A 16581-nucleotide genomic window follows, 5' to 3' on the forward strand; every position below is an offset into this window, starting at 1 on the left:
GGAGAGGAAGACATGTAGTTGTTGGGATTGAAGATGATGTTTGCACCATGAGAGGGGAGGTGATGGTGATGGGGAGGAGGAAGTAGCTGCTGATAAAGAAGCGAAGACTGTCAATTGTGGTTACAAATATCGGGGAAAGAGCCTGTAGCCTAGTGGTTACAAGAGTCTCGGTAGTACATGAGGTCCTGGGTTCGACTCTTTATGGGAGCGAATATTCTGGAATTTAATGGTATTGTGCATTAAGTGGTAGATGATGTTTTCCTCGATAGCGAGGTGGCTGTGATGATTTCTTCGATCTCGAAAATTCGCCGGAGTGTCTGTAGTGTAATGTTTTTCGCACTCCGAGAGGGACAGACGGTGATTCATGGCGGCGTGGCCCATACGTTTGCTGGCATGACGGGGTGAGGTCAGCCGAGCCCGGTGTCCGGCATACAGCCAGCCTGCACCAGATCGTCTCGGACTCTCGGGCTTTCCAATCCAACAGGTGGTGCCTGCCCGGTCTCCCCCCTCCAGTCAATTCCTCCACCTCCACTCCCACCCCACCCCCTGTCCGGCTGTCTCTCTCTTGCTTCGCTCCTCCTCCGCCCGAGCCGCGCCGTGCCGCGCCCGAAGCCAGGCCGCACGCCCGCACCAAACCCTAGTCCCAGGGCCTCCCGTGCCCTTGGCGCGAGATGCTCCGCCCCCCTGCCCCCTGATCCTCCTCCTCTGCCGTCGCAACCGCGCCTTGCCCGCCCGCCGATATGGGCCGCTACGGTCCCTTCCCTACCGCCGCCGGCGATGGCGGGGGCTGCCTACCGCTGCCGATTGTTGCGACCGAGGGCGCGCTCGCTGTCGTCGACGGCGCCATTGCGACCGCCGCCTTCGTGCAGGTGTGTTTGTTCGATCTGGTGTCGCGTGTTTTTTTTTGCTCCGCTTGTGATTGGTGGCGGAGTTAGGAAGTAGAGGAATGGCATAAATGCTTGTTGGTTGGTGGATCAGGATAAGGAGCGGAGGAGCACGGGGCATCTCTGCCTGATAATTTGCTTATTTCAGTTGAAACAGGATAAGCTAGATTAGTTGTTGCAATGTTGCGTCTCGACCCATCTAGAGATTCCGGCATGATACTTGTTCACTGTATCGTTGCTCTGGTGTTACTTGACGTGGGAGTTTCATACTTTTATCCTACTGAAATGTGCACCTTTCTGCCCACATTGTATTCATATCACTGTTATTTATGTATAGAGATTACCATTTTTGACCAGTTGCCATTGCATATCACCTTAAATTATTTATTTCAATGCTATCTTCCCAAGCTCTTCACCGGCATTGCTATGCTTTGTAATGTGCAGCTGGCAAGAATTCACAGGCACAATCAGCTTCAGGGATGGACTCGGCAAAAGGTATCTGCAATCTCCATTTTCTGTTCTCCTTGCTGTCCAATTTTTTTTGGGTATGTTGTTTTAGGCTAGTTACTACTTACTCCACCCCAACTTTGACCTAGAGGGGAGTCATTTTGTATTTATTTAATATTGAAAATGAAATTTCCATCTAGTCCCCTACATATTCACTTGCATTTGAAGCCGAAGGCTTTAGAATGGCTAGCTCAAAATGGGAAAAACAACATGTGACATGTCCTCTTTTTACTTACAGATAACTTGGACCTCATAATACCATGTTTATAGATAACTTGGACCTCATAATACCATGTTTATAGATAACATGGACCTCATAATACCATATTTATCCTCTTCCAGCTGTAACAGTTGATTGTAGTTTTAATTTGACGTCTTTTTTTGACTTGTTTGATTGGTTCGTTTTCTTAACCGCTTTCAGTTTTTATGGCCATTTAGGTTATTGTTTTTTGTTACTAACTGTAAGACCCAACATATTTAGTGCAGTTTGCATTTATTCCAACTCTTTTGATTCTGAAATACATAGACAATAAAAGTTGGACATATTCACCAAAAGTTTTCCAGGTAAGGTAATGTGACCTGCAAGCATGTCACAGCTAAAGTCTCACGATGCAAATATAGCTATATAGTACGAACTGACAGTTATGTTCTTTAATTTCTATATGTTTCGAAAGTCATGACCACATTTCCTTGCTATATGGCATATTTTCACATCAATACATGGGTTATTAGATTTTGGGATTTGAGTTAAAATTATGATATAAATCATTCTAAATCAGTACTTGGCATTTGTTTCCCTTTGAGCTATGAGCTCAGCTGCCATATCCTTAATGATATATGCCTAATCTCTTGCAGGTATTCCATTTAATGATTGGCCTATCAAACATAGGTGAGACACATTAGTTCGATAAAACATTTTTGTTTCATCTTTTGTACCTAAGATCTCTCATTCTTTGCCATCGGCGAATACTGGGAGTTTCTCCATAGTTTATTTTGTATTATTGGTTGTCTTAATTGTTCTTGTTTAGTTAGTTCCTAATTACTATTCAAGTTTTAGATAATGGTAGTTCAACTACTACGAGTGGCAGCAGAAGTAGTACTTTTTCTTAAACTGCAATGTAGCTGCTATAGCATTCAGGAAATATGCATAAGAAAAATGTAACTACGCATGCCCTAGTTTTGGAACAATTAGGAAATGGATGCTAGGTTACATTTTTATTTTTGCCATTCTTGTATTGCAGCCTTTTATGCCTGTCCTTAGGTTGTTTGGATGCAAAATAGCTTAGTGTGGGTTACTTCCTTAACCAATGTGGAATTGATTCTGCACTGACTTTTAACTTTTTTAGAAAATATATTTCATATAGACATGTTATTACGTGTCAACCATAGTGTCCTTAAGTGGATTTATCATAGTTCCTGAAGATATTTTCAGTATCGACTTAACAATTTTAAGAAATGAAGTACTCATACTTCTAGATATGAATCAGATAAATACAAACTATCCCTTTTCATTTAACCTTTCCATTGTTCCTTGCATATTTCAGGTATACCATTATTGCATATTTCATCTATACCATCATTCCTACTAACATAAGTTAAATTTCTTTTTCTTTGTGATAGTATTCCTACTGTATTTCGTGTCTACCATCATTGCTACTTGTCAGAGATGGATTTGCTGGGTGCATGGATGTGGATTTGTTCTCATGGGTATGTTGCCCTGGAAATATTGATTTGCTATCATTTTTCTATTGTTATTCGCTTCTGTTACAAGATCTTTTCTTTTCCATTATTTCCTGAGATCTAAGAGATGCCTTTTCTCATTATTTTGCAGCTAGTCCACAGATATTGCTTCTTGCTTCTTTTCTACTGCTACTGTCATTCTGGTAAGTCAGTGAACATTGATTGTGGTATGTAGTAGGCATAGTATGCATGTAGTTTTGTCAAATTTTTAAGGGCACCGATCATATCCTTTGGTATCCCAGTGCATATATAGTTGTTTGCTATGATTGATTTATCTCTTTGAAAGGTGCATGCATAGCACAGATACCCAAGAAAAATTGTAATGATCAGACGATCAGCCAGGTTGTTTTTTTATCATTTGGATTCTGGACTACCTTCATCCTCTCTTACCTCTTAGTTATCCCTGTTTTGGCAATATCTTCTTTTGGTGTATCTTACCATATGTAACGGTTGAACTATCTGAAGAGAAGAAAACAGCATACCTTATCTTAGTTCATCACTTCTTTATGCCACCAGAAATCAACCGATTGGTAGCAGTAAGACCAAATGATAGCAATCTCTGTTGGTGACAATTTATGCTTTTAATCTTGATCATTAGTAGGATAACTGGACAACCTACTTCCTATGTGGTAGATCCATTATATGTTATAACCTAAAAAAGATTCGACCAGCCACAGTCAAGTGAATAAAACAGTGGTGTTGGACGGCTCAAGTGGTCAGTGAATGTTCACAGTAGTATGCATTATTCAGATGTGAGTACCATCTGGGAAAAAACATGAATGTGCATAAAGGTTGGATTTGTTGGTTACAGGCTCTAATCCTCGGCAAGAGTTGGTCTTTACATCAACTTGCTCAAGGGCGCATGCAAAATGTTACCCCAACACAATGATTCTTCTGCTAGCCTTTGGTAGGTTCTCCTCAAGCTGATAAGAACCCAAATATAACATAGTGACAGGCTGACCTTTAAGACCCATAGAGTACTCTTAGTTTTAGTTGACGTAGAAGGCACTGTAAGTCTGTAACCCTTAATTTCTTCTCCGGGATGTATAGAAGTTTATCACTCTTTACAGCTGGTTTTCCTTGGCGAACTCCCTTGCCTTTGGGTCTTCCCTTGCCAATGCATGGCCATTGGCAGTGCCACCAAAATAAATAAGAGAAAATTCTCTATTTGACACTGAGAAAATGAGTTGTTCCTTTCTTGACACTAGAAAAATTTCGTTCCCTATTTGACACCGACTTTAACTTTCATTCCCAAACTGACACTCTATTCAATTTCCCATCCATTCACAGTTAAATGCCATGTGAGAAGACCATTTTGCTCTTCCTAGATGTGGGCCCCATTGCTTCTTTCTTTTCGCCTTCCCACTCTTCCTCCCCTTCGACTCTCCCATGTCCGAGCGCGCCGCCGTGCTGCTGCCCGCAAGGGCTGCGGGGCTACATGATTGCCCGGCCGCCGGCCCGATGGGGCCACGTGCCTGGCTGCCGCGCCGCAGGGGTTCAAGGCTGCAGGGGCTGTGCTTGTCCGTGCCTGGCTCCGGTGCGCGTCCGACCAAAACGACGAGCCGATGAGCATCAGCAGACCAAGGCGAGGCTTGCAGACGATACGAGAGGAGAGAGGTACCAAATCGGCCTAGCCACGGTGAAGTACTCCTCGACGGCTATGGCGGACCGCCGCGATGAGATTCCAGCGTGCGTCCGATTCCGGCCGAGAGAGATGACGCGAGCGGGTCCAACTGGAGCACAAGGAGGTGGCGCAGCTGAGGGCAAGAGGAATCGGACCGGGATGGATTAACGATGATGAATTTCGTTGTCGAATCAAGTTCCTCCCTGCTCCAGGATGTCGCCGTCGGGATATGCGAGTCGTTGCGGCGCGGGTCCATGTGGGCTCGCGGCGTTGCTTGCTCCATTGGCCATCCTCGCCAACTGCCACCACCAATCGTGCCAGCCGCCGTGTGCTCGCCGCTGCAGCCACGCTTCTAGGAAGGAGAGGGGCAGCACGCTCAGGCATGGTAGAGTCGAAGGACAGGAAGAGAGGGAGGAAGGAGAAAAGAAAGAAGCGGTGGGGCCCACGTCTAGGAAGGGTAAAATGGTCTTTTCGCATGGTATTTAATGGTGAATGGATGGAAAATTAAACAGAGTGTCAATTTGGGAATGGAAGTTGAAGTTGGTGTCAAATAGGGAACGGAATTTTTTTCAGTGTCAAGAAAGGAACAGCTCATTTTCTCAGTGTCAAATAGGGAATTTTCTCAATAAATAAAGTACCACCCTGGTGCCTGAGCCTGTTAATATGATTGTGTGTAGCACTCTCCCATAGATGTTCTTCCATCATATGGCTGTGGCATTTTGAACTATTTGTTCTTCCTAGAAACTCAATGAAATCATCTCTAGTGTCCAGGGTAATTCAATAAGTGGATAAACCATTGTGCATTATCACATGCGATATAGCTATAATGACTATAGTTTTGTTCCTCCAGTGGTCATACTGCTGCATGTAATATAGCAGACCCTTTTAGATTTTCCTTTCTTCTCTTACTGGTCAAATTTTGATTTGATGCATTTGTGCGACATGCCTCCCATATTTTTGGTTCTCTTGAGTTGTCAATGCCTTTTCTTTTCTTTTTTAAACTTCGTTTCTCTAAAAACATGATCTTACAGGGTTGACCTGTGTCATCAAACAAATGATGAAGATGAAGAGGATGTAAGGAGTCACCGTGAAGCTTTACTAGACAGAACAAAAACTAAACCTGGCATCCATCCTGTTAATATCCATCAGAGGTGTTGCCCAGGAATACAGCTTGGAAGCCGGCAAAAATTTGTGATTTTGGCAAGTTTTCTTTCCCATCATTATAACTTGCTGGTTGCATTGTCATGGCCTTTTCCTCACCCATGCAGATCTATTTATTGCTTGATTCTCTAGTTACTTATTCGATGAGTCATGGAGAAAATTTAATTTTTGTCATCTCTAATCATTTAATGCTTCTAGATCTACCATCTATCAGAGCAACTATTGCGAACCCAAATTAATACTGAACTATATTTTTTTGTGCAGGTGCTTATACTGTCATTTGTTGTCATGTTCGCCTTTGCCATCCTCATATGGGTTGGTAGAGGAGAAAACCCTATTGATTCGTCTCTGTTGAAAAGGGTATGCATCCTGCTGGATTATTCAGCTATGTTACATTTTGCATTGGTTTTACAGATATTTTAAATTATTGTTCATATTTTTATACTGCATAACAAAAGAAAAATCCTGCAGAATCGTGCCAGTGTATCATAATAACCCCATATCCAATAGTTCAAGGTGAATGAACAAAATGATGAGTTGTCCACAACACCCATAAAGTTCTTATCATGAGCTCTTTAGAAATCAGACAAGCACTTGTTTATATGTTGCCTCTTGTTCTATTCCTTACCTGCTGATGCATTTGTACACCTCTGTTGCATGTTGCCCTTCTGCTTTCTAGTCAAAATAAAAACTGTTAGCACATGTATCTTAAATAAATTCTGAAACTTTTCTGCATCAATACCACAGACTTAATTATCTATATTGTGCATCCCAAACATGATCTACTCTATGCTGTTCAGCTGTTGTATGCACATGTATGCAATGACATTCCCAGACATTAATTTTTTCTGTTAAGACATTTTGTTAGATTATGATGACATGAAGTCAATAATGGGAATTCTGTGTTAAACATCAGACGGTGTAGAGGTGGTCCAGGAGTCCTTTTGCCAATGCCTAAATGTTCTATTTGGAATATTTCTCCTGCTATAAGCCTATAACTATGGGATCTCCATCTGATAGCTGTCCACTATCAGTTCTGGAGAAAAGAATATTGACTTGAGTATCTTGTAATGTTTGTCCCATACTTGATAAACTTATGTTTTTACAGCTTGCTTCTTGATAACTTTACAATTTTCATCAATCCCATCGACAATTTATATTACTTATGTAGGTGCAACTTTATTTCTTTATGGATGGCCAATATTTTATTTTGCAGGTTTATTTGGATGTATTTTCAGTAGTAGTTCTTGTACTCGGTGGTGCTCTGGCATGTTATGGTAAGCATTAAATATTGTTTGTGTATGCCATAAAAGTGCCGTTGATATTAATTCATGAATTATGAATATTGTACTAGAGAAGCTGTTTGTATGTACTCTCTTGTTCTCAACAAAATATTATCTTCCATTTTTTTTTCTTGTGTTACCCCAGTAGATATTAGTTTAATTTTAGAATCCTAATGTGTGATTTCTATCTTATTCCTTGGCCAACTTGCAAAATTATCTGCTATTTGTTCACTGCTAGCTGTAGTTGCACTTTTACTCTTGTACGTCATCAATGGGATAGGTTGGTATTTCAGTTTTGTAACATTTTTTTGCTTGAATTTTCATGCAGGTGCATTGTTATTCTCGAAGATGAGCAAAGTTCGTTCCGAAACTGTATCAAATGAGAAGTGGAAGGTATATCTCTCCCAGGACCAATCTTCCTGTGGCTTGCATCTCTTTATCTTGTTGACCCTGTGCTAGATTTAATTGTATGTGTAGTTATGACTTTTATATGATTGTAGCATAACTTAAAAGTATCATTTTTCCAAGTTTTGTTCAGTTTTATGACTTATAATTTTGAGGGAATTCTATGCTTTTAATTTTTTAATCTATGCAACGGGGAATATCATTACTGTGATCAAGTCACACTTTTAAAAAAGCACATATATGTTGAAGTGTCTTTTCTATTCGTCAGCAGGATCTCAAGAAAACGTAGATCTAACATCTCGAAAACATACAAACTTCATCTTTGAGCCATAGGCTTCTCTATTCAAATTGACAATCGTTCCCTGCAGGTTGCCAGTTTAGCTGCTGTCTCACTGATTTGTTTTTCGTCTTCTGCTATACTAGCACTTGTGACTAATGTTCCAGTAAGTTCTTATATACATTCTAGTTGATGTAAATCCATGATTATGCTGTTTCTTTTTCAGCAACCTTCCAATTTTCTATACCTTTTGTTGCAGGTGCTTTTGTATTGGTACTCAACAGATGCCGACATCATCTACAATGCAATTATTTTGTTTGTATATTATATCATAGGTATTTGTTTGTGTTCCTTTATGATGGAGAGAATAGTGGCTTGTATTCCTCCAACCCTAGATGGGTGGGTATATATAGATCATATACATGGGCCTCTAGATGGGCCTCTATACACATGGGCTCAATATACTCCAACACCCCCCCGCAGTCTGAACTACCGGCGCAGCGGTGTTCAAGACTGGGCAACAAGAAAGCTAACACCCCCCGCAGTCTGAACAACCGTCGCAGCGGTGTTCAAGACTGGACAAGATGAGAGTACAAGTAGAGCACAAAAGGGCTAATACCCCCTCGCAGCCACAACTAGCCACCGGCTACGTTGAGGCTGGATCGAAACTCCGAGAAGGTCGACGAGGGCAGCCCCTTCGTGAAGATGTCAGCAAACTGGGAGGTAGTCGGGACATGGAGTACCCGAACATCGCCGATGGCGACTCTGTCGCGCACGAAGTGTAGGTCGATCTCCACGTGCTTCGTTCGCTGATGCTGGACGGGGTTGGTGGAGAGATACACGGCGCTGACGTTGTCGCAGTACACGAGCGTGCTCTTGGCGAGCGGGGTGTGGAACTCCGCCAAGAGCTGTCGCAGCCAGGACGCCTCCGCCACGCCGTTAGCGACAGCCCGGTATTCCGCCTCGGCACTGGAGCGGGAGACAACCGGCTGCCGCTTGGACGACCAGGAGACCAGGTTGCCGCCCAGGAAGATGGCGTAGCCGGAGGTGGAGCGACGAGTGTCCGGACAGCCAGCCCAGTCAGTGTCGGTGTAGACCACCAGCTCAGCAGAGGAGGAGCGGTGAAGTACCAGACCGAGGTCCACAGTGCCACGGACGTACCGGAGGAGACGCTTCAGCGCAGCAAGGTGTGACTCCCGGGGATCATGCATGTGGAGACAGACCTGCTGAACAGCGTAGGTGATGTCCGGCCTGGTGAAGGCGAGGTACTGCAATGCGCCGGCCAGACTCCGGTAGGCTGTAGGATCAGCCACCGGATTACCCAGATCAGCAGACAGCTTCGCCTGAGTGTCGACTGGAGTGGAGCAGGGCTTGCAATCAGTCATCCCAGCCCGCTCCAGAATATCGAGGGCGTATTGCCGCTGGTGCAGAAGAAGACCAGACGGGCGAGGCTCAACAGTGACGCCCAAGAAGTGGTGGAGCTGACCAAGATCCTTCATAGCGAACTCCTGCTGCAGAGAGGAGATGACACTCTGAAGCAACTGCTGACTGGAAGCTGTGAGCACAATGTCATCGACATATAGGAGCAGATATGCCGTCTCATCCCCACGGCGGTAGATGAAGAGAGACGTGTCAGACTTGGCCTCGGTGAACCCCAGTGTCAGCAAGAACGTGGCGAACCGAGAGTACCAAGCCCGTGGAGCTTGCTTCAGTCCATAGAGAGACTTGTTGAGCCGGCAGACCATATTCGGACGACTCGAGTCCACAAATCCCGCAGGCTGAGAGCAGTAAACAGTCTCTGACAAGGTGCCGTGAAGAAATGCATTCTTCACGTCCAGCTGGTGCACAGGCCAAGTGCGCGAGAGCGCAAGTGAGAGGACCGTACGCACCGTAGCGGGCTTCACGACCGGGCTGAAAGTCTCATCATAGTCCACACCAGGACGCTGAGTGAACCCCCGGAGAACCCAGCGAGCCTTGTAGCGCTCCAGTGTGCCGTCAGCCCGACGCTTATGCGTCCAGATACACTTGCCAGTCACCACATTGCAACCAGACGGACGCGGCACGAGGTCCCACGTCTGGTTGGCAAGAAGAGCCGCGTACTCCTCTTCCATCGCGCGATGCCAGTGAGGATCCGCCAAGGCATCGCGGACAGAGGAGGGCACCGGAGAGACCCGCGGCTCTCCCTCGGTGGCGGAGAGAGTCGTGGCTGGGACGCCATCTGCCGAGTCACCATGGGATGGATATGTCGAGGATCCCGATGGATGACCGGCGGGTGGTACACCACCGGCTCTGCTCGAGAGGGAGCCGGAGGAGGCGGCGGCGGCGGCGGCGGCTCCGGTGTCAGCGTCGCAGGAGCCTCCGGAGCAGGAGGCGGCGCCGGTGTCGACGCAGAACGACGCCGGTACACCTGCACCGGCTCAGCGTACCGTTGCGGCGCCGGGTTCGGCGCCGGACGACGCCGGTACACCTGCACCGGCTGAGCGTACCTCTCAGGTGCAGGGGAAGGCACCGGGGCCGCGTGTGGCGCAGCAGAAGACACCGGGTCCGTGCGCGGCACGACCGGAGGTCCGGGGGCCGTGCGTGGCGCGACCGCGGGCACCGGGGCCGCGCTCGGCGCAGCAGGGATCACCGGAAGTGGTGCCGGTGCGCCGGGAAAACCTGCAGGAAAAGGACAGACAGGTAACGGTGGCTGAACCACCGGGTCAGTCGGAAACAGAGACTCCAGCTCGGGATCAGAAGAAGGTGTGGAGGTGGAGTAGGGGAAATCCGACTCGTCGAAGACGACGTGTCGGGAGATCAGAACACGGCGAGAGGTGAGGTCAAAGCATCGGTACCCCTTGTGGTCAGGGGAGTACCCGAGAAACACACAACGAGTCGAGCGGGGCGCCAGCTTGTGAGAAGCGGTGGCGGAGGTGTTAGGGTAACACGCACACCCGAAGACCCGAAGGTGGTCGTAGCGAGGAGGGGTACCGAAAAGAGCGTGGTGTGGAGTGGGAGCAGGAGAAGCAGTGGATGGAAGGCGGTTGAGCAGGTAGGTGGCGGTGTGGAGGCTCTCAGCCCTGAAGCGCGGGGGGAGAGAAGCCTGGATCAGAAGGGTGCGCACGACGTCGTTCGTCGTGCGAATCATCCGCTCAGCCTTGCCGTTCTGAGGAGAGTTATACGGACAAGACATACGCAGCTGAACACCCCGAGACAGGAAGAAAGACCGGGAGGTAGAGTTATCGAACTCCCGCCCGTTGTCACACTGGACGGCCTTAACGGTGAGGCCGAACTGAGTGGACACCCAGGCAAAGAAGTGGAGGAGGGTAGAGAAAGTCTCAGACTTGGCGCGCAAAGGGAAAGTCCAAGAGTAATGAGAAAAATCATCAACAATGACCAGGTAATATTTATATCCAGACATGCTGAGTACAGGAGATGTCCATAGGTCACAGTGGATGAGATCAAAAGCATGCGCAGCATGCGAAGAAGAAGAAGAAAACGGAAGTCTAACATGACGACCTAGCTGGCACGCATGATAGAGGTGCTCAGCAGGAGCCCTAGTACAAGGAACATCTGTACTACGACTAAGCTGAGCCAAAACGTCGCGGCCGGGGTGTCCAAGCCGGCGGTGCCAGGTAGTGGAAGAAGGCGTCACGGCAAAAGCAGTAGACGAAGAAGAAGTCGAAAGCGGAGCAGCGGAAGCATGAAGCCGAAGAGTGTAAAGGGGCCCCGGGCTGTCACATCGGAGGAGCGGACGCCGGGAAGCCGAATCCTTCACAATAAGACCAGAAGAGTCAAATTCGATAGAACAAGAGTTGTCAGCAGTAAACTGGCGAATAGAAAGAAGGTTGTGAACCATTTGAGGAGCATCAAGAACATGAGGAAGACGAGGAGCAGAACCCACGGCGGTGACAGGAAGGCAAGACCCATCACCAACCATGATAGAAGAAGGACAAGAGGGGTGTGGGGGTCGGACAGAAGAGAGGATACCAGCATCGGGAGTGGTGTGGAACGAGGCGCCCGAGTCGGCGATCCACTCGGTGCTGGTCGGTATAGGCAAATAAACACTTCTTTGTCTACGGCCTTGTACTTAATGTAGTTCGTGTTGGCATTGCCATTCATGATCAAAAGTGGTAGGGTGCATTAAGCATTTTTTAATGTATTTTGCTATCAAGCATATATGCATATGCTTCTAGGCCGGATCTCATGTGCATCTCCTTGCAAGCATGCTTCCACCTGCAAGCATACATGTGATTCTAGCTATGTTGTTAGATTTAAGGGCTTAACCTCCATACATGTCCTTACTAATTGCTAGTACTACCTACTACCCTACTGTCTAGGATTTCATGATGCACTTTTTGATGTCTAACTTAAACTACAGTTTACGGACATATGTTCATTTCTGTCCTCGAGGGCCTACCTATGGTACTTGGTGTTTGCAGTACTTTTTTTAAGTGCATTTTTAGTTTCCTTTGTGCATATGTGTTTTTGTGAATCTTTCTCTATTCTAAACTTATTACCAGCCTGTAGTATTACCATGATAATGGCATGGTGCTTGGTCTGCAGATGCAAGGCATTACTATGAATACCTTCTAGACAATTGGTACTTTGTGCACTTGTACGTCACACATCAAAGTGCAATGAATGGAAATGAATGTTGAAAGAGTAATTGAAAGCATGATGTACGCTTATTACTGATTCTATATCCTTGCCTTATCTGCTCATTCATCACTGATGGCTCAGTTGACAGTGGACATTAAAGAACTAGATATGTCTCTTAGATTTACTTTGTTCTTGGTGCTTATATGCTGAAGCATTGGTTTATTTTTCTTGTAGGTTCCTCAGTTCTATCAGGGTTTGTTTTATGGATCATGAGAGATTTGCCTCATCGTCAGGTGGTAGAAAGGCCCACAGAATCGAGAGTGGTTACTATGTTCAGGGAAAGACCATCTACTACACAGGATCTGCAGTGGCGAACAGCTGTTACATCCTCAAACAAGGTATTCCTAAGTGAAATTATTCAGTTCTAGAGTTGATCTTGCCCGATTTATTAAAATATCTCCATTTGTAGGCCCTCAAATCAAGCCCGATTTAACAAGACTTAGCATTGATGCTGAATAGGGAAATCACCCTCAATGCTGAACCTTCCTAGTCTCCTATTGTGCTGGAAGAACATCAATGGCGCGCTGGCATCCACTACGACATCAATTGGCGAGCACAAGGCGAATCAGTAATTCCTGCTTCATCGTTGACTGCGGTCATCAGGCAGGATGCGCAGCGCTTACAGGAGGGGAGGGGGGGGGGGGGGTTGAATAATTAGCAAATGTAAATAGCCTTAGAAATGAGAGTGTTCATGGTTAGGCTAATAGTTTTGCCTTTGAGATTTATCGTGCCTTTCCCTTTGGTTTATACTAGGCAGGTTGACGCGCGATGCGCGTCTATCCAAAAGATGTTAACTTTAAAAGAATGATAAAACATAAATTTATTATCTTGTTGTACTAAATCAAATATTAAATTTAGGTATTTTATGTTATCATAATGGTCGTCTAAGCATAGTATAACTTTTTTCTTATAAATCCGTTGACTTTTAGGTGTTAGTAAAAATAGCTGCTAGATTGTTATGTTGTTTTATTTCTTTTTGGGCTGTATAATAGGATGATTGTTTGAAAATTATTTGAGTTTAAGGTGTTTAGTATATGTATTTTGTTTGTTAGGGAAAATGGATTTGTATATGTTATGTTAAAATGGTTCATTGAAAATATTGGAAGGGAAGTTAAAGAAAGATTTGTTACGTTAAAAGAAAGAAAGGGGTGGAGGCTAGCATAGGAAGGAAAGGGGGGGGGGAGTGGACCCCACTTGTGAACAGCCTTGTGGGCCGCACCTGTGAACAGTCTTGTGGGGCCCACCTTGAACAGTATAAGCCTTGTGGGCCCACCTATGAACAGTCTTGTGGCCCAAGTTTGAACAATATGCGGGCCCCACTTTGAACAGTATAGTGGACCCCCACGATACAGTACCTCTGGGACCCACGTCGGGCCCGTGAACAGTAGCACCGCCCCTGAGAGCTCGCCAATTCTCGGCACTTTAGTATAGGTACTTGATGTAACTCATTTAGTTTTTTGAAAGTAACAAGAGAATCCTTAAACTAAATCATGACAATAGGCTATTATGCCCAATGAATCAATGATAATTACTTGCCAAAATTTATCTCTAGGAGATTTCAACTTAACCTGGCTAATTAATTAAGATATTGGGAAAGCGACTGGCAAATCTTCAGTACCTGCTTCAGCTTGTGAGCTGTAAATCTGTGACCACCAGCATCATGTGCAAGTGCTGGCCGAAGTACTTTAACTAATTAGCTTGCCATAAACGTCATTTAATTAAGAATAATTAAGAACGGAGGGGGTAGATGGTGCAAATAATTCTGAGCTCAGATAATCTTCACAATCAGAATGCCTAGATGAGTATATTGTCATAGGAGAACGCCATTTCATCTTTGGTACACGAATATGAATATATTATCTCATATCTTCGACTTTGCTGTTGGCTAGGGAAACACAGCAAGGGCCTAATTATTGGAAGACAATCGAGTGCCATAAAACGAGGTTTTGAAGTTCGTAATTAACTTGCATCGGATGGACCAAGCACGCTAAATCTTGACTAATTCCAGAAGATGGATCCGCAGTTAGGATGGAGGTAGCTAGGGATGCAAGTTATATTTATTTTGGGTCATTGGGTCGACCCAAACCTTTGATAAAATGAACTAGGATAGCATTATGCGTAATTAATTTAGAAGGAGAAATGAATTAAGAATGCATGACATCGTAATTATTTAGTTGACCTATAAAACACCATTGGGTACCCACAGATTCTATGTGGATCCGCAATTAGGATCCAGAAGCAGAGAAATTAGTGTTTCCGGTAGCAATTTCTAGGCGCATGGATCTTGGGGTTGCCTTGAACAGTGCCCTTATTAGTGATTTGGTACACCCAACCCACATGTGCGTGCAGTTGATGGTCTCCCTTCCCAGTTCCCGTAGGACATCGCTGCAATCTGTGCTGGTCTCATGCTGCGCCCGCTCATGCCTCATGACATGATCCAGAGTGCTGAGTGCATTATCATGACCTGCAGGTCACGCACCATTTAGGACGCGTTTTGCCCAGGAGAAGGTCATAAAGATACTATCAAACAAGGTGAAGTGTGCAGTTATAAAAATGTCCGGTCATATGACATATGTCAAATAATATAGTCTTACGTGTAGGAGGGGTGGTAAAGGGCCTAAGATTTTGAACTAGAAAATGTAAGGGCCGGGCCCTAAAAGGGCTGTGCTCTAATCTTATACAATTTTGAACTAAATAATTTAAAAGACTTGTTGGGCTGTGAAAAGGCAACTAGGATCATGACCCATTACCACCACCACGTGTAGCCTTGGGACAGAATTTTTGAGGTGCTCACATTATTCAAGCTTAATCGTTCTGCATGTGTTCTTATCTCTTTTCATGGTAGAAGAGATGAATCCTATTTTTGCATGAGATCCATAAAAGTAGTACATCAACGTAATATTTGTGGATAATGACCAAGCAAGTCATCTTCAGACGTCACCAACCAAGTGATCACTTTTCATGGTATTTTGCATGCTATGCACCCATTTGACTCTCCACACGATATCTCTTCGTGCCATTTTCTCAGTCTGAAAAGATTGATGCTTTTACATTAAAATCTTAAAAATATTTAATATAAAGTTTTTTTTCGAAACGCTCTACGGCCCCAATTCTCACTTCTAGCACAAGAGACCTGAAACTCTCCGAGCCACTCCTTATATGTATATGAGCCCCTTTATTTTCTCACCCCACAGTGTACCAAAACCACTTCTTGACCTTTGCATGTAACCGTAACAATACCACTAATCTTCCACGTGGCCTCGTAGAGCTCGCATAAACATCTATTTTCTCGTCTTAACACGCCTAAAACAAGTCCAGATCTCAAACGTTGCATATAACAGCCGGGATGGGCCACCCTCCCCACCTCTACCACTCCCCCCTGTCTCCCTCGCAACGCTGCAGCAAGCCATGGGCGTGAGCGCTACTGACCTATCCGCGCCAACCCGCTCCGTCAACCTCTCGGGGTGCATGGCCATGGCCTCTTCCTCGTCGTCTTCCTCCTCCTCCTCCACTACGTGGCCGCGGGCAGACAAGCACCGCGGCGCCGTCCGGCGCGCGCAGCTCGTTCTGTCGCGCGACGCCGGCTGGTGCGGGCTACGCGCGTGGCGGCGGCTGCTCAGGCGGCTGGCGCGGGAGACCAAGTGCATCTGCAGCTCCCCGACGGCGGCCACGGGCAGGCCCATCACGTTCGGCTACGACGCCGCCAGCTACGCCAAGAACTTCGACGACGGCCGCAGCACCGCGCCGCGCTGCGCCGCCCCCGTCGTCGTCGTCGTCGCCAATGGCGCCGATAATTCGAGCGGCAACTGAGCCAGATTGTCGTTCTTTTTTCCCCTACTAGTCGATCCCCTTCTGATCTTTATTTTTTCTTTCTTCCTCTCTTGCTTTTGTTTCCCTCTCCTATCTGCACCTCCTTGGTGATGGTGAATTGGTGTTGTAACGGCCTCATCAATGCCCCATACGTATGTAACGTATCTAGCAATTTTGTACATAGCTTTCGAGATAACACGATCGCAGTTCAACCCAATGCACATTGAGCAATAATGTGTGACCCTCTGA

General features: G+C 45.8%; 2 protein-coding genes across 3 annotated transcripts; both read left to right on the plus strand.

Annotated features, from left to right (window-relative positions):
• The first annotated feature begins 497 nt into the window (after nt 1–497).
• On the plus strand, nt 498–13399 carry LOC120708055 (tobamovirus multiplication protein 1-like). 2 transcript variants are annotated; one of them, XM_039993147.1, is made up of 13 exons: nt 498–869; nt 1329–1379; nt 2247–2280; nt 3012–3098; nt 3223–3274; nt 5787–5955; nt 6181–6276; nt 7133–7193; nt 7528–7592; nt 7973–8047; nt 8141–8216; nt 12697–12860; nt 12982–13399. In XM_039993147.1, the coding sequence occupies exons 1-13, from the start codon at nt 741–743 to the stop codon at nt 13000–13002; spliced, it is 1080 nt and encodes a 359-aa protein (XP_039849081.1). In that variant the 5' UTR covers nt 498–740; the 3' UTR covers nt 13003–13399. The 2 variants fall into 2 exon arrangements, with proteins under 2 accessions (XP_039849081.1, XP_039849080.1); XM_039993146.1 differs by having other exon boundaries at nt 502–869; nt 12932–13399.
• Nucleotides 13400–15872: 2473 nt separating this feature from the next.
• On the plus strand, nt 15873–16549 carry LOC120710749. Its single transcript, XM_039996338.1, has one exon. The coding sequence runs from the start codon at nt 15931–15933 to the stop codon at nt 16330–16332; it is 402 nt and encodes a 133-aa protein (XP_039852272.1). The 5' UTR covers nt 15873–15930; the 3' UTR covers nt 16333–16549.
• The last annotated feature ends 32 nt before the right edge of the window (nt 16550–16581 follow it).

Source organism: Panicum virgatum, chromosome 5K, assembly GCF_016808335.1.
Source record: "Panicum virgatum strain AP13 chromosome 5K, P.virgatum_v5, whole genome shotgun sequence".
Classification (NCBI taxonomy): Eukaryota; Viridiplantae; Streptophyta; class Magnoliopsida; order Poales; family Poaceae; genus Panicum; species Panicum virgatum.